General features: G+C 37.0%; 3 protein-coding genes and 1 long non-coding RNA gene across 6 annotated transcripts in view; all 4 read left to right on the top strand.

Annotated features, from left to right (window-relative positions):
* Positions 1-2,961: 2,961 nt before the first annotated feature.
* The window catches only part of LOC114515890 (sushi, von Willebrand factor type A, EGF and pentraxin domain-containing protein 1-like), a 36,494-nt gene continuing 21,920 nt past the window's right edge, over positions 2,962-17,535 (top strand). Inside the window, exons 1-2 of the mRNA XM_028535209.1 lie at positions 2,962-3,339; positions 3,416-3,532. Of these exons, the coding sequence (XP_028391010.1) occupies positions 3,117-3,339; positions 3,416-3,532 (340 nt within the window). The 5' untranslated portion in view covers positions 2,962-3,116. The remainder of the gene's footprint in view (positions 3,340-3,415; positions 3,533-17,535) is intronic.
* Positions 6,671-8,849, top strand: LOC114516338 (ficolin-1-like). Of its 2 annotated transcripts, XM_028535782.1 has the most exons (6): positions 6,671-7,006; positions 7,094-7,210; positions 7,317-7,433; positions 7,522-7,638; positions 7,851-8,240; positions 8,418-8,849. In XM_028535782.1, exons 1-6 carry the CDS (start codon positions 6,781-6,783, stop codon positions 8,672-8,674), a joined length of 1,224 nt encoding a protein of 407 aa, XP_028391583.1. In that variant the 5' UTR covers positions 6,671-6,780; the 3' UTR covers positions 8,675-8,849. The 2 variants fall into 2 exon arrangements, with proteins under 2 accessions (XP_028391583.1, XP_028391584.1); XM_028535783.1 differs by lacking the exon at positions 7,317-7,433.
* LOC114516339 (ficolin-2-like) lies at positions 10,266-13,268 on the top strand. Of its 2 annotated transcripts, XM_028535784.1 has the most exons (5): positions 10,266-10,581; positions 10,657-10,773; positions 10,849-10,965; positions 11,248-11,634; positions 12,691-13,268. In XM_028535784.1, exons 1-5 carry the CDS (start codon positions 10,356-10,358, stop codon positions 12,954-12,956), a joined length of 1,113 nt encoding a protein of 370 aa, XP_028391585.1. In that variant the 5' UTR covers positions 10,266-10,355; the 3' UTR covers positions 12,957-13,268. The 2 variants fall into 2 exon arrangements, with proteins under 2 accessions (XP_028391585.1, XP_028391586.1); XM_028535785.1 differs by lacking the exon at positions 10,657-10,773.
* Positions 16,256-16,857, top strand: LOC114516349. Its single transcript, XR_003686289.1, has 3 exons — positions 16,256-16,296; positions 16,477-16,545; positions 16,703-16,857. It is a non-coding gene; the product is annotated as an uncharacterized LOC114516349 (long non-coding RNA).

The following is a 17,535-nucleotide window of genomic DNA, read 5'->3' as shown; positions in this document are numbered from 1 at the left end:
GAAATCGCATTTGAGCTTAGCAATAGCTAAGCGAACCTAATTCCCTACTAAAAGATATGCTGACTCCTTTGCAGTGCCTTGACAAGACACATATTAATGATATTTAACAATCGCTGGCCAGGATAATCGCGGCCATTATGATTACTCGTTCGCGTAACATCAAAGCGACTGGGAACGAGTCAGATTATCCCACTCGCATTCCAGAATCACCACTTGAATAAATGCGTTTTGTTTTACGTTTGCGCAAATGTCTTAATGTGAATACGCACGAAAATATCTAAACGCTGAGACTTGCAGGAAACGCAAACGAGACTTTTAATTTGTCCTCCAAACTGGTTGCACAGAAGCACTTTGCTGTGAAAACTTGTCTCTTTGTTAACACGGTTGGTGTCGCTAAGATTTCGATTTTTGGGCCAGAGAAACGATTCCTCTAGGCTTTTGCAGTTGCCTATTTGTTTTGTGCCACTTAACTTGATTAAAGAACTTCACATTCCCAACTTTGGATAATTGGATCCGGCCATAGTAAAGAAGTTGCCCTTGCCCTTTGTCTCAACCAAGTACTAACACTTCTTAACGCTTCTTGGTATTCAACTGCTAGCAATTCTGATATTTCGTTTCTTTTCCGTTTGCGCGGCAGTTATTGCCTAAAATAGTTGTGCTGATCTTTATAAATCAGGGGTAAGGCAAGATGGGTTTATACCATCAATCCTGATGGCTTGGGATTGTTCCAAGTCAGATGTGATATGAGCAAAGACGGGGGAGGCTGGACCGTGTTTCAAAGAAGACAAGATGGAAGTCAAGATTTCTACCTTAGATGGTCAGACTATAAAGCAGGTTTTGGTGATTTCAAAGACAAGTTCTGGTTGGGTCTTGATAAAATACACCGTTTAACCAAATCTGGCCAAAATCTTTTAAGAGTTGATTTGATGGAATTTAATGGCGATGAAGCTTAGACAAAATATGGAAGCATTGTGTGGCTGATGAAGCAGAAAAATACAGATTGAATATTGCCAGATATTCAGGTAAACTACACGTTGTAGCTAAACGACATACATTCACTGCTGTCGACAGATTAATCCGTTCGCGGTGCTTAGACCAAGTCACAAAGACTGCATCTAAATCCCTTCAATTAAAATTATTCGTACATGAATTACATATTTTAGGTAACCATACCTTCATAGTAACACGAAAGGAAAATCCCAGCAGATAGTTTACTAATAAAGTTAAAATACTTTTTTCCTAAAATATTATTTATTAAATTACATTTTTCAAAAATATATATAATTTTTTAAAGGTAACGCAAGTGATTCTCTTGCTTTTCACAATGACACGCCGTTCACCACCAAGGATAGTGACAATGATATTTGCGGTCTTGCTAACTGTGCAGTTTTAAAGAAAGGAGCTTGGTGGTACAGAGATTGCTATCATTCTAATCTCAATGGTTTGTACGGTGTGAAGGATTTGAACACCGGAATTAGCTGGACTTCAACGGGCGTTCATGACTTTGGAAAGCGACAGAGATGAAACTTCGTCCAAACTACCGAACTAACTAGCTATAAAATGTCTATATAGTCAAAACTGTCCAGTCTTATTCTACTGTTAAAAGTCTTTTATTTTCTACGCGAGGTAGGAGATCTTTACAATAGTTAGCTAATGTTCATTAATGTTAGTTTCTGGCTTCGTTCTTCTTTTCTCCTCTCTTCTCTTCTCTTCAGATCTTCGTCCTTTCGGACCTCGTTGTTTTTGTTCTATAGTCTTGGTTGTCTGTTCTGTCAGGTTGAGCTTCCTAACGTTTCACATGCTTTTTACTCCGCTAGTCCACTCCGCTAGTCCACTCAAGGTTGGGGTGTTGTGCACGCCCTTTTATAGAAACGGTTGAGGGAAACTTGCAGACGTCATCAACCAGAGTGGGCTGATCTTTATCCAACCAATCAGCGCTGTTAGTTAGAAATGTGGGTTGGTTTTGGAAGCTCGTTCCAGCTCTCATATCTTGTTTGTTTAAGGCGTTGTCGCACTAGTCGAGTTGGTTTCTGCTCAATCGATCAATACCTAAAAATGTTCACAACTTAAAATGTTTATCATCAACAACTAGTAAAATTTACAAACAATACGTCTGTGAACAATATCTTTCAACTTAAACTATTTTCACTCTTATTTTATCGAATTGAACTTTTGATGACGTAATCTATTACATGCTTGACCGAGCAACATTTTTAACACAATTGATTGACATAAGAACTTGAATGGCCTACAGCACGCACATTTTTTTAAAGAATGCGACCATTAAGATAAGTGACGACTTAAAACTGTTTATCCAGGTATTAGTTCTGAGAGGATTATAAATATTTTCACCTTATTACTTATTTAATCCCACGATATGTCATACATGAAAGGGAAAGGCGATTAATGTTTGCTAATGGCCGAAAATTTATTTACTCAGGCGTCTTGTGGCAAAAATCATTCACTAATCCCTGTCATGCTATTGGTATTCCTATTTTTACAGCTATTTTCATATGCGTATCTCTAAACTAAATAAAGCCTTGCGTAACACTACGATATTCATCACTTTCATTATAGTTTAAATTCGAATAAAGCAAACTCACATGCAAAACAGATTTGCTGAGAATTGTTGCATTTTATTTGTAAATTGGTATTCAACTGCACTCCTCTTGTACACAGCACGTTTTCTCGCTAGCATGGTCAACCAGTCCTTTTACCATCCGACATTTTCAAAAAAATATTAGCCAAAACATGCGCCAATAGACAAAGACATCTTGATACATGATAACGATGATCCATAGATTTAAACGCATTTAGCAAAGCAATGTTTTTATACGCATTTAAAAAAAACAGGACGTGCGATATTGCATGCACGATATAGACTATAATGATTTCCTTGTTTGGCTAATACTAAAAAACGACATGCCGGAACGCAAACTAGATATTAATAGTGAACGCAAGCCAAGCCCAAGGCAGAGCGATGTTCATTTCTCCTGTGCGCACAGCTCTTGTATAAATTGACCAGAGCTTGACTCTGTTCTCAGTCAGATAGAGTTAGTCGAGTTGGTTTCTACTCAGTGGATGCGGATCAGAATTGAGAATTTCAAGACCTAACAATGTTGAGAATTGCTTTGGTGGTGATTCTGTTCCAGGTTTTTCTGCAATCTGTTATTACAGAAGCACTTTGCTGTGATATCAGATCTGATATAAAAAATCGTACCCTCGCTTACAACTTATTGTGTTCAAAACAAGATCAAAAGCTTGGGTCATGCTGTCGTGTCATAGAACAGGAAATTCGCAGACAGAAATTGGCGCTCAAAATATTGTGTCTAAACAACGGTAACGTTGCGATTTTGTTTAGTTATGCTATGATTTCAAGATCAGTCGGACTTATTTAAATGAAATTAACATATAGAAACCAACCATTGCAAGACAAACCCTTGCGACTTCAATGCTGTTTGTGTCGGTCACTGTGACCACTACACATGCACCTGTAAACCTGGTTATACTGGTCCAGGAACCAATTGTACAAGTAAGAGAAAAAAACAAACTTTCATGTTCTGTTACGATGATTTTGTTAATGGCTAAAACAACTTATAACATTTGCTGTATTATTTCAGAGATCAACTATTGCTCGTCCAATCCTTGCGATGTCAACGCTGTTTGTGTCAGTAACACTTACAACTACACATGCACTTGTAAACCTGGTTATACTGGTCCAGGAACCTATTGTATAGGTGTGTAAAACTTGACAACTTTCTCTTATAAAAAAGCCGGAAAATCTACAGGCAGGATGTCATAATTATTTTTTACAATTGTAAAAACATTAGTTCGCTAGTTTTCGCTTTTGTTGCGTTCCGGGGGAAAAATAAAAACTATGAACAGCATGGCTTGAATCAAAGAAATCCGCCTAGGATATCGCTGCGAAAGGATATGTCGTTGGCATTTCCCGCCATCAAATAGCTAAATTAACACTTTGACGTTTCGTTATCGAATTGCTATTCTGATATTTTCGCAACATTTTTCCGTTTCCACAGTTATTGCCGAAAATAGTTGTGCTGATCTTTATAAATCAGGAGTGAGACAAGATGGTGTTTATACAATCAACCCTGATGGCCTGGGATTTTTCAAAGTCAGATGTGATATGCGCAAAGACGGGGGTGGCTGGACCGTGTTCCAAAGAAGACAAGATGGCAGTCAAGATTTCTACCTAGGATGGTCAGACTATAAAGCTGGCTTTGGTGATCTTAACGGCGAGTTCTGGTTGGGACTTGATAAAATACATCGTTTAACCAAATCTGGTCAAAATGTTTTAAGAGTTAATTTGATGGATTTCGATGGCGCTGAACGTTACGCTAAATATGGAACATTTAGTGTGGCTGATGAATCAGACAAATACAGATTGAATGTTGGCAATTATACAGGTAAACCACGTGCACGCTCTGTCTAAACTTAGATTCTCAGCTGTTGAACTTATCCATACATACACGCGACTCTCAGAGACGGGATGCATCTCTCTATTTTCAGATAAAATTGAATAGATAATTCTCTATTTCCCATAATACCGTGCGTCCGGGGTAGCATATGTTCTTATTATGAAGTGTAGCATGTTTGAGATAAAAAACATCAACTACAATAATATATCATAACTTCGTCAGGAGGAAAAACAGTGGGTTTGCAGCAACGTGAGGAATTGAAAGTTTCGGTGAAATTTTTTTTTAGTAAAGGCTGAATTTTACGCCGCGACTATAGTCCTTCAACGATTCTGGATAAAATAAAACCTCCTGTGACCCCATTACATTAACATAATTATTCCAGTTAAATAGCGCTAAAAATTTTGATTGGTATTAAAGATTACAGTTATAGCATTAGATATTAAGTTAAAATAACATTAAATACTTTGTGGGCGGAACATAGATGGAAACATGAAATTATTTAAGACAAAACTAGTAAAGTTGCGGAAAACTGGAAACTTAGGTTCTATGCGGATGCAATTCAAGAGCAGTGTCCTCACTACCACTCCACGGAAAACTTTGCTGGTGGGATAGGAAACACTTCACAATTGATTCACAGTCATCACAAGCTACAACCAAAGCTATTCATAGTCAGTACGTTATATACTTTCGGTGTAACAGTGTTCTACAGTTCAAAAAGTTAAACTGAAAATATGAACTCGTTACTCTAAACTATTTTCTACCCTTCGGCCTTCGCATCCGACCCACCGTCCTTGCTCGACTTTTAATAAAGATTATTTCCATTCATTTAAATCAGAATAAAATCCTGAATTTTTTCGCAGGGCGTACTAGAATTAACAATGACGTTCTTAGAAAAGTTTAATATATTATTTTCATTATTTTTTAAAAAGGTAACGCAGGTGATTCTCTTGATTCTCACAATCAAATGAAGTTCTCAACCAAGGATAATGACAATGATATTACTAGTAGTAATTGTGCTACGAGATGGAAAGGAGCTTGGTGGTACAACAGCTGTCATGATTCCAACCTCAATGGCCTGTACCTGGGTGCAGGTCAGAGTAGTCACACCGGAATAAAATGGCATATGTGGCAGTTTCATTCAATGAAAAAGACGACCATGAAAATTCGTCCAAACCAGTTTTAAAATAAAGAGGAGCTTTAGGAGAGACTTATTTACGGCGAAGAACATCAAGTTTAATGTTTCAACCCAACTATAATACGCGTACGTTCCAGTAATAGTATTAGACGGGATTAGACGGGATATAATTAATTATATTGTGCACGAAGGGGAGGTTACGGTTGCACGTGGTTGCCAAACCGAAACGTTGCCACTTTCCACAATGAACAATACAAAATGCACAATAATGCACTACAGTTGTAGATTATATAACGAGTTGACTGACTAGTAGAATGAGATTGCGAGATTGAATAGATGAATTGGTACGCAGAATATAAATGGCAGAATCTAAACTTGTCGTTGTGCTGATTATATCTTATAACATATGAGCTGTTCCCCATACGACTTCGACGATCCTGCTCGTAAAAGGTTTGAAAGACAACATAAAAAGAGTCGTTTAACAATAGTTAATGAGGCCTTAATGAACTGAAAGATGAATTACTCGTTTGCAACTGTTTTTTGAACTTCCATTTGAACTATATCAGAATGCTCAGCAATAGCTATAAGCAAACCTATACTAATTTCCTATAGCAAGTATGCTGACTTCTTCGCAGTCCCTAAATAAGACGCATATTGATGATATTTAAAGATCCCTAATGTTTACACTCGGGCTATTCTAGCAAAAAAATTTTCCAAAAAATTTCCATTTAAACGAGACTCAAATTATTCCAATCACATCCAGAATTACCACTACAATTTAGGTATTACAATCCAGAATTGCAGTTTGAATAATTGACTTTTGTTTTACTTGTACAAAATGTCTTCGTTTATCCCAAAGTAAATAACCGGAAGCCCGCATAGAAATGTTTAAATGCTGACGTTGAAGGGAAGCTCGAAGCAATGTTTCTATACGCGTTTAGGAAAAACAGGACGTGCAATATAGTGAATGCGCGATAGACTATAATGATTTCCTTGTTTGCCTCATACTTAAAAAACGACATGCCGGAAACGCAAACTAGACATTAATAGTGAACGCAAGCCAAGGAAGAGCGAAGTTCATTTCCCCTGTGCACACAGCTCTTGTATAAATTGACCAGAGCTTGACTCTGTTTTCAATTAGATCGAGTCAGTCGAATTGGTTTCTACTCAGTGGACGGATAATTGAACGGAGAACTTCAAGACCTAACAATGTTGAGAATTGCTCTGGTGGTGATTCTGTTCCAAGTTGTTCTGCAAACTGCTTGCACCGAAGCACTTTGCTGTGATGATATCAGATCTGATATAAAAAATCGTACCCTCGCTTACAACTTATTGTGTTCAAAACACGATCCACAGCTTGGATCATGCTGCCGTGTCATAGAACGGAACATTCGCAAGCATAAACTGGCGCTCAGAATACTGTGTCCAAACAACGGTAACGTTGCGATCTTGTTTAGTTTTGCTACGATTTGAATTCATTTTAAAGATCAGCCGGACTTATTCAAATTAAATTAACATATAGAAACCGACCATTGCAAGTCAAATCCGTGCGGCCCTAATGCTGTTTGTGTCAGTAACTCTAACCACTACACATGCACCTGTAAACCTGGTTATACTGGTCCGGGAACCAACTGTACAAGTAAGAGAAAATAACAAACTTTCATGTTCTGTTAGTTGTTACGATTTCCAAGATGTTTCTGTTAGTGTCTAAAACAACTAAAATAACATTTGTTGTGTTATACCAGAGATCGACTCTTGCTCGTCCAATCCTTGCGGCTTCAATGCTACATGCACCAGCCATTCAACTTACTACACATGCACCTGTAAACCTGGTTATACTGGTCCAGGAACGAATTGTACAAGTAAGAGAAAATAACAAACTTTCGTATTCTGTTACGATGATTTTGTTAATGTCTACAACATCTCATAACATTTGTTGTATTGTTTCAGAGATCAACTATTGCTCGTCCAATCCTTGCGATGTCAACGCTGTTTGTGTCAGTAACACTTACAACTACACATGCACCTGTAAACCTGGTTATACTGGTCCAGGAACCCATTGTAAAGGTGTGTAAAACTTGACAACTTTCTCTTATAGACAAGAAAATCTACAGGCAGGATGTCATAATTATTATTCACAATTTTGCAGTAGTTTTCGCTTTTGTTGCGTTCCGGTGGAAAAATAAACACTATAAGAAGCATGGCTTGAATCAAACTCGCCTGGTATATAGAAAAGATTATTATTTCTGATATTTCGTAAACTTTTTCCGTTTGCGCAGTTATTTCCGGAAAAAGTTGTGCTGATCTCTATAAATTAGGGGTGAGGCAAGATGGTGTTTATACCATCAATCCTGATGGCCTGGGATCGTTCAAAGTCAGTTGTGATATGAGCAAAGACGGGGGAGGCTGGACCGTGTTCCAAAGAAGACAAGATGGAAGTCAAGATTTCTACGTTGGATGGTCCGACTATAAAGCAGGCTTTGGTGATCTTAACGGCGAGTTCTGGCTGGGTCTTGATAAAATACATCGTTTAACGAAATCTGGCCAGAATGTTCTAAGAGTTGATTTGATGGATTTCAGGGGTGCTAAACGTCACGCTAAATATGGCACATTTAGTGTGGCTGATGAATCAGACAAATACAGATTGACTATTGGAAGTTATCGGTCAGGTAAACCACATTAATGCAGATAGATTTTGTGGTAGATGCATTTAGATTAAATAGCGTATGTTATGGTATTAAAGATTACATAGAGTTATGGCACTAGATATTAAGATATAATAACATTAGATACATTTTTTGCTTTAAAATGTCATTTACAGAGAAGTTTTACTATATTCTTGAAAGGTTACGCAGGTGATTCCCTTGATTATCACAATCAAATGCAGTTCACTACCAAGGATAATGACAATGATGCTTGGAGTCGTAATTGTGCTTCGTACCACAAAGGAGCTTGGTGGTACAAGAACTGTTTTCGATCCAACCTCAATGGCCTGTACGTGGATGCAGGTCAGATTAATAGCGAAGGAATAAACTGGTACCGTTGGAAACTTTCATACTACTCTTTTAAAAAGTCGGAGATGAAAATTCGTCCAACTGTTTAGTTTCAAAATAAAGACGAGGTTTAGGAGAGACATAAACATAGTTACGTCGAAGAACCTCGAGGATTATTTCTGAATCGTTAACCGAACAATGTAAATTTTGATTTCAGTCAGCAAAACATGCCGGCTTCATCGCTTCGTCAAAACTATAATCATGTTTTAGAAATAGTTAACGAGGATAGAATTAACTGAAAGATTAAATTACACGTTTAAAAATGTTTATTGAAATTGCATTTAAGCTATATCAGAATGCTCAGCAATATTTCTAAGCGAACCCAATTCCCAGGTTTGCTGATTCCTTCGAAGTCCCTTGACTAAACACATATTAATCAAGACTTGTTATACAGTATAGGTGCTGTATATTCTAAATGTGATTGGTTCATTCGTAGTCACATGACTTTAAATGAACGCAATGTTTCCCGGCAGGGAAACAAGTGAAAAATTGTTGCCCGCATATTGTCATAAAGAAAAAGTAACGTGTTTATTTTAATGAATTTGTTGTGCAACATGTATGTTTTTGTTCCTATATAGCAAAGCACTTGATGTACACTATCTCAGGACTAGGTAAATCCGGTTCACATTACCAAAATCCTGTTCCAGGTCAGGTCCAGGCCACCTTTTACTGTCGGCCTGGATTTTGTGGCCTAGACCAGGTCCAGGTCTGGTCTGGTCTAGGCGAGATAAAAAACGTTCACATCTAGCCCTAGGTCTGGTCCAGGCCAGGTCAAAGCACGTAGTGTAAACGTGGCTATTCACGGTACTAGACAAATAGGTATTGGTACTATATTGTATTACAATTGTTTATGCATGATTAAACAGCCCTGAAGGACATCGAAAGTTCAGAACAGGGATATCTCTTTCCGCTTTTACACAAATATACATATATACGTCAAGGCGACTAGAGGAGTGCTCACGACATGAGTATATAGTTCTGATATGAAAATATGATGTGTGTACATCAAGACAATGAATTTTTATATTGTCAATCATGGGTTTATCAGCTGTATGCTTCTTAATTCACAGTAAACAAATAAGGATATGTGTAATTTGATTCCCAAAATCGGAACAGAAGATCTAAATATTCAGAACACCGAGAACAGGGATATCTCTTTCTGCTTTTACACAAACGCATATAGATCAAGGTGATGAACCTTTATTGTTCAGTCTACAGACATGCTTTCATGAGTTTATCGACTATACCCGTAGGTATTCAATACTATTTTCGGCGCAAAACATCACCGCAATTAAACACTTAATTGGGGAACTGTCAAAGGGATCTAAAAAAAATGGGATATAAAAAAAAGGGGATATAAAATAGAAGATCTAAATTTAAAACTCCCTCCACTAATCCAGTCATTCACATGTCATTCACATGATGTATGAGAGCGTTTTCAAACTTATTAACCGTTTAAGCAAAACGCCTTGGAACTTCTAGTATGGTGAATGTACGATTGAATTAATGATTTCTTTGTTTTGGCTCATGCCGAAAAAAAGATATGCCGGAAACGCAAACTGAGATATCAATAGTGAAGGCAAGCCCGCCGAGGGAGAGCAAAGTTCATTTCCTCTGTGCACGCGCTTTGGTATAAATTGACCCGAGCTTGACTCTGTTCTCAGTCAGATTCTCAAGTTGATCGAGTTGGCTTCTACTTGGACGGGTAATTGAGAATTTCGAGACCTAACCATGTTGAGAATTGCTCTGGTTGTGATTCTATTTCAGGTTGTTCTGCAAACTATTTGCACAGAAGCACTTTGCTGTGATGATATCAGATCTGATATAAAAAATCGTACCCTCGCTTACAACTTATTGTGTTCAAAACACGATCCACAGCTTGGATCATGCTGTCGTGTCATAGAACGGAACATTCGGAGGCGTAAACTGGCGCTCAGAATACTGTGTCCAAACAACGGTAAGGTTGCGATTTTGTATAGTTTTGCTATGATTTCGAGATCAACCGGACTTATTAAAATTAATTTTAATATAGAAACCGACCATTGTAAGTCAAACCCGTGCGGTCCTAATGCTGTTTGTGTCAGTCACTCTAACCAACTCACATGCACCTGTAAACTTGGTTATACTGGTCCAGGAACGAATTGTACAAGTAAGAGAAAATAACAAACTTTCATAGGTTCTTTTACGATGATTACAACTTATAACATTTGTTGTATGATTCCAGAGATCAACTATTGCTCGTCTAATCCTTGCGATGTCAACGCTCTTTGTGTCAGTAACACTTACAACTACACATGCACCTGTAAACCTGGTTATAATGGTCCAGGAACCAATTGTACAGGTGTGTAAAACTTGACAACTTTCTTTTATAAACAAGAAAATCTACAGGCAGGATGTCATAATTATTATTTACAATTGTAAAAACATTAGTTCGCTATTTTTTGCTTTTGTTGCGTTCCGGTAGAAAAATAAACCCTGTGTCTGTGAACAGCATGGCTTCAATCAAAGAAACCCGCCTAGGATATCGCTGTGAAGGAAAATAGTTTGAGTAAGGGAAAGACTTCAATGTTTTGTTATTGAAATGACTATTCTCATATTTTGTAACATTTTTCCGTTTGCGCAGTTATTACCGGAAAAAGTTGTGCTGATCTCTATAAATTAGGAGTGAGGCAAGATGATGTTTATACCATAAATCCTGATGGTTTCGGATCGTTTCAAGTTAGATGTGACATGAGCACAGACAGAGGTGGCTGGACCGTGTTTCAAAGAAGACAAGATGGAAGTCAAGATTTCTATCGTGGATGGTCAGACTATAAAGCAGGCTTTGGTAATCTTAACGGCGAGTTCTGGTTGGGCCTTGATAAAATACACCGTTTAACCAAATCTGGCCAAAATGTTCTGAGAGTTGATTTGATGGATTTCAATCGCGCTGAACGTCACGCTAAATATAGAAACTTTGGTGTGGCTGATGAATCAGACAAATACAGATTGACTATTGGCAATTATTCAGGTAAACCACATGCACGCTCTGCCTTAATTTAGATTCTCAGCTGTTGAATTTATCTGTACATACACACGACGCTCAGAGACGGGATGAATCTCTTGTTTTCAGTGAAAATTAAATATATAATTCATTATTTTCAGTATACCTCATAATACCGTTCGTCCGGGGTAGCAAATGTGTTTATTATGAAGGGTAACAAGTTTGAGATAAAAATACATCAACTCGAATAAAGTTTCAGTATAAATTCGTCAGGAAGAAAAACAATGGGTTGCGGCAACGTTTGGGATTGAAAGATTTAGCGGAAATAGTTATGAAAGAAATCATTTTTTTGGCTGAATTTTACGACGTGACTAGTTCTACAACGACTGTGGATGAAATAAAACCTCCTGTTACCCCATTATAATAGCATCAGTACAGGGATAGAGTTTGTATTAGTTACTCAGGTTAAATAGCGTTAAGAATTATGGTATTAAAGTTTACAGTTATGGCATTAGATATTAAGATATAGAATAACATTTAATACCTTGTGCGCGTAACATGGATGGAAACATGAGATTATTTGCGACTAGACTAGGTAGGAAAGTTGCAGAAAAGGAAACTTAGGTTCTATGCGGCAGAAATTGAATCGATAGAATTCAAGAGCAGTGTCCTCACTACCACTGCACGGAAAACTTTGCTGGTGGATAGGAAACACTTCACAATTGATACACAGTCATCACAAGCTACAACCAAAGCTATTCATAGTCAGTACGTTATATACTTTCGGTGTCAGTAACAGTGTTCTACAGTTCAAAAAGTTAAACTGAAAATATGAACTCGTTACTCTAAACTATTTTCTACCCTTCAGCCTTCGCATCCGACGCACCGTCCTTGCTCGATTTTTAATGAAGATTATTTCCATCCATTTAACTCCCCCCCCTCTTGATAATATTGGAGAGAGATCCAGGATGAAATTCTGAAACTCGTATATTAAAAATGATGTTCTTGGAAAAGTTTAAAATGTTAATATTTTTTTGCTTTAAATGTTATTTACGGAGAGGTTTTTTACTTTATTCTTAAAAGGTGACGCTGGTGATTCTCTTGCTTTTCACAATCAAATGCAGTTCACTACCAAAGATAGCGACAATGATGCTCGGTGGAGTGGTAATTGTGCTAGGGTCTACAAAGGAGCTTGGTGGTACAACTACTGTCTTTATTCCAGCCTCAATGGCCTGTACCTGGATGCAGGCAGTTTTTATCCCGATGGAATAATCTGGTATCATTGGAAAAATTCTTACCGATATTCTTTAAGAAGATCGGAGATGAAAATTCGTCCAAATTTGTTTTAAAATAAACACGAGTTTTAGGAGAGACATAAACATATTTACGTCAAAAAGAAAATCAAGTCATTTCTGATTTGTTAACAGAACAATGTGAATTTTTATTTTAGCAACTATAATGTTTTAGAAATAGTTAACCGGAGGCTATAATAAACTGAAAAATAAATTACACGTTTGAAACTGTTTACTATTTTAAGTAGTTATGCTACGACTGGCAACGACAAGTTTCTTAAGTATTTCAGGCAAGAAATCTATATACGAGATAGATTCCCGCACAACCGGCGATTTTAAGGTGCGCCGTAAAAGAACATTTAAAGCACCGTAAAAATTCGTCCAAACCAGTTTTAAAAGCTTCAGGAGAGACTTGAGAAGCTTGAGAGGCGACTTTTTGCGGCGAAGAACATCAAGTTTGATATTTGTACTAAACTATAATATGTTTTAGTAATAGTGTTATTGACGGGATATAATTAATTATATTATGCACGAAGGGGAGGTTACGGTTGCACGTGGTTGTCAAACGGAAACGTTGACACTTCAAAAATGCACAATAATGCACAATAGTTGTAGATTAAATAACGAGTTGACTGACTAGTACAATGAGATTGCGAGATTGAATTGATGACTTGGTACGCAGAATATAAATTGCAGAATCTAAACTTAATTTTGTCGTTGTGTTTATTATATCTTATATTAACATATGAGCTGTTCCCCATGCATATGGCTCCGACGATCCTGCTCATAAGAAGTTTGAAAGACTGCATCCATACGGAATAGTTAATGGGGCCATAATTAACTGAAAGATAAATTACACGTTTGCAACTGTTTATTGAAATCGCATTTGAACAATATCAGAATGCTCAGCAATAGCTAAGCAAACCTAATTCCCTAAGAGACATGCTGACTCCTTCGCAGTCCCTCTTCAAGACACATATTAATGATATTTAAAGATCGGTGGCGAGGAAAAATCTCTAATGTTTACTGTCTATTATAATTTCTCGTTCGCGTATCATCAAAGCGACTGGCGACGAGTGAGATTATCCCACTCACATTCCAGAATCATCACTTGAAACATCGGCAAACGGACTTTTAGGTTATAAACTTAATTCTTTGCGAAACGAATGAAATTTTATGGCTAAAACGAGTTAAGAAGATTTTTTATAACGTAGACATTTCAGGCATGTCAAAAGAAAATGAAGGAGAAAACTCTGAACTCGCGAGAAAATCACGAGAGATATAACCTATGTTTGGTCCGTTTATTACGAAGGCATAGCTATTCATAGCCACTATACCATCTTTTCGGCATAACAGTGCATTACAGTTCAAAAAGTTAAACGTTGTACTAAGAAAAATATGAACTCGTTGCTTTAAACTATTTTTACTGTTCGCATCGTCCCCGTTCAGGCCTTTAGTAAAGATTATTTTCTCTTACGAGCTACAAAGGAGCTTGGTGTACATTCAACGGCGATCTTTTTCCCCACCTCAATGGCCTGTACCTGGGTGTTCAGTTCATTTCAGTACAGTCAAAGCGGAGTAATTTTCAGCCAAAAATTTCAGACATGTGGAACTCGTTTCGAAAATGATGTGACGCATGAACAATCGCTGATATATCAACATGTGTTTATTCACCCGTGTCACATATTCTCAGCGGCTGTAACCCAAGATTTCTCAATTGAGAAGTGCAGGTCTAACCCAGGCCAAATGATCATCTAAATCATTCAATATAATATTAAGCGACCAATCAGAATACTTGATATAAAACAGTTTAATCTTTGATTTGGTTGTATTTTATTATTATTCAAGAAAATTTCGCACTTCACTTCGGCGCAATTTTTTACAATTATGCGAAAGGCGTGCGTAAAAACTGTTGTGTTGGGAAGAAATGGAAAATCGTCAATAACTACACCGTTAACTGTTGATGTAGAAACAACAGCTTCAAATAAGCATTCGACAAGCCTCCACGCAGATTTGCATAGTGACGAATCGTGCGATTTGCAAATCGATCATAACGCTCAAACGCCTCATGAATTACCAGTCGTTGACGATTTAGAAAATGAAGAATCGGCCACACAAAGAAGAAATGTTAGTAATTATCTCAACTGGGAAAAAATTCGGCCTCAATTGCTGAAAGCAAAGTTCGAAGATGCGATTTTACCGAGTGGTGTCATGTGTGGTGTTTGCTCTCAAAATGAAGCCAATATTCGCTGTAAATATTGTGGTCCACGGCAGTTTTTTTGCGAGAACTGTGCTATTGAACAACACGAAAGTCGAAATAAGTTTCACGTGATGGATAAATGGATGGTATTGTCTATTATTAATGTTGATTAAAAAAACTTTAAAAATATGATAATATTTGCTAGCTTTTAAAAGCTCTCCTCCGTGGCTTAATTTCTATAAGGAGAAGCCAATTTAATGGCATAAACGTACGTCAAAGATGTCGTTTCATTCTATAATTTCTTATTCTATTTAATAACTATTTGCAACCTACATGTTACATATTTTCAAGATTTTAAAGATGTTGGTCTTTTGCAATACTGTAATATGCTATTTTCACACATTCAGTAAGACTTAAAAAGTTAAAATTCAAATGTGTTCAGGCAAATTAAACCTGCTTTAACCTACAAAACCTACATTCTTTATTTCTTAGGAAACTAAGTTCATCCCACTGTTTCCAGACAATTCTGTAATTGAGTGGGCCCACAATTGTGGGACACAAATTGTCAAGTTGTTTACACTTATTGATGCATTTGGTAAGGAATTTGTTCAGTATTCTTTGTTTGCATTAAAGCTACTAAATCTACAAGGTCAAACTTTCCAACAACTTAAGTATCAAGTTGCATAGGAATTAAAGCTTACCTAATTAAGCAGAGGTTTTATTTCTCCAAACTTTTAAACAGATTAGCCATCCATAAATACACAAACAAAAGCTGCATGCTAAAATTTCAACAAAAGTTAGACTATGATTAAGCTTTTATAACCAGAAACCCCATGCCATGATCATTAATTAACCCTCAGATATAATGCAGTTGCATGGATTAACTAAACAAGTGTGTAATTTCATTTTTTCTGCTGTAGAACAATATTGTTTAACAACCTTGTCTATTGTATGTTGGAACAATAGATATTATTTGGACTGTGAGAATTAACTGCAATAATTTTAATTTAATTATTGATTGCTATTGAATATTGCTACTACTTTCTATGATTGTTAGGTAATCAACACTTGAAGCGAGTGGCTTTTTGCAGTTGTGAAAGCCATGCTGTGACACTACTCCGGTTGCATTGAATTGAACCTTGAATACCAGTGGGATGAATCTTATGTGGATTTACTTCTTTCAGCAAAAAAGTTGCGGTAACAAAATATTTTATGCAGAGAATAACAATTTCGGAATATGGCACTGCATATAACTTAGTTCACACTTATAAATGCTTATTCTGGTATGACTGCTTATTCCTATGGCATTGCTAGACATTTCACTTGTGTGTGCAAATGTATTTTGTTCTTGATATTTGGATTTTGTACTTTTTTCAGAAACGAAATGAGTTTTTCAAGAGAGGAAGAGCCGGAAAGGATTCCCAACATTGAGAGAAGGATAAGTAGGTGGGACATGCGGCTATACAGTGATAATTAAACAGACTGCTGTCTGTTCAATTATTAGTTGTTATTACATCTGCTGTTGTTATTGCAGGTATTCGTATTGCAGCTGTACTCTTCCGTCTGGCTATTGTTATTAGTTGATTCCTAGTTGGTTTTTTAGGAATGAAAAAGCGTTATATTCCCTGGAGAAACGTCATGGTGTTCGAACAAGATGGAAGAAAAAAGAAAAAGCATATCAAAATGCGTATACAAGACTTATTGCCAAGAAACAGCAAAAGTTACTTCATACCCTTCATAGGATGGCGTCGGAGAGAATGTTTTATTAGAACTTAAAGCAAAATATGCTGGTATAGAAATATTTCTTTTATGCTCTTTTACTTATCACACTACAAATAATGTATGTCCGAATACGCCTTTTCTTCCGTGAAGGTACTTTCTTCATTGGTGTTTATCTTTTACATGTATCTCCACTTGGATTTCCCTTGTTTTACTTAGTTGCCTCCGATTCTACTCCTTTTTTCAGATGGTCAAGCTATTGCAATAAAGCTTGGCAGTCAAATCGATCGCGTGGTCGCCAACATCACTCGGAACGTAAGCTTGATTAATGGGATGAATGAGAACGATGAGATTTCCTTTGATGATGTAAAGGATCCAAACGGGGAAGTATATCATGGTATTGTCGAACCCAATATTGAAACAGGAGTACCATCAAGAGTAAAAAATAGAGCGGTTGATCTTTTGTGTCTTAAAGATAGGTGTGAAGAGGAACAAAATATGGTGAAAAAAGAGATGTCTACATTTATTTCATTTCTCACCAAACAGATTGAAATAATTCAATCATTTATCGATCGTGAAGTTTCCAGCGACGACGAACTTGGTTTGCACTCCCTCGCCATTGAAAAGATGATGTTTTATCAGCGCCAAGTAAACGTAGTGAATGAGTTATGGTCCGGATTTAAAGTTTTACCTTTCACTACAGAGGACAGTGAGATG

The sequence above is a fragment of the Dendronephthya gigantea genome, unplaced genomic scaffold (assembly GCF_004324835.1).
Source record: "Dendronephthya gigantea isolate DGI-Jeju-01 unplaced genomic scaffold, DenGig_1.0 000005F, whole genome shotgun sequence".
In the NCBI taxonomy this organism is placed as follows: Eukaryota; Metazoa; Cnidaria; class Anthozoa; order Malacalcyonacea; family Nephtheidae; genus Dendronephthya; species Dendronephthya gigantea.
The sequence above is the reverse complement of the archived record's forward strand: the minus strand, read 5'-3'. Positions and strand labels throughout refer to the sequence as shown.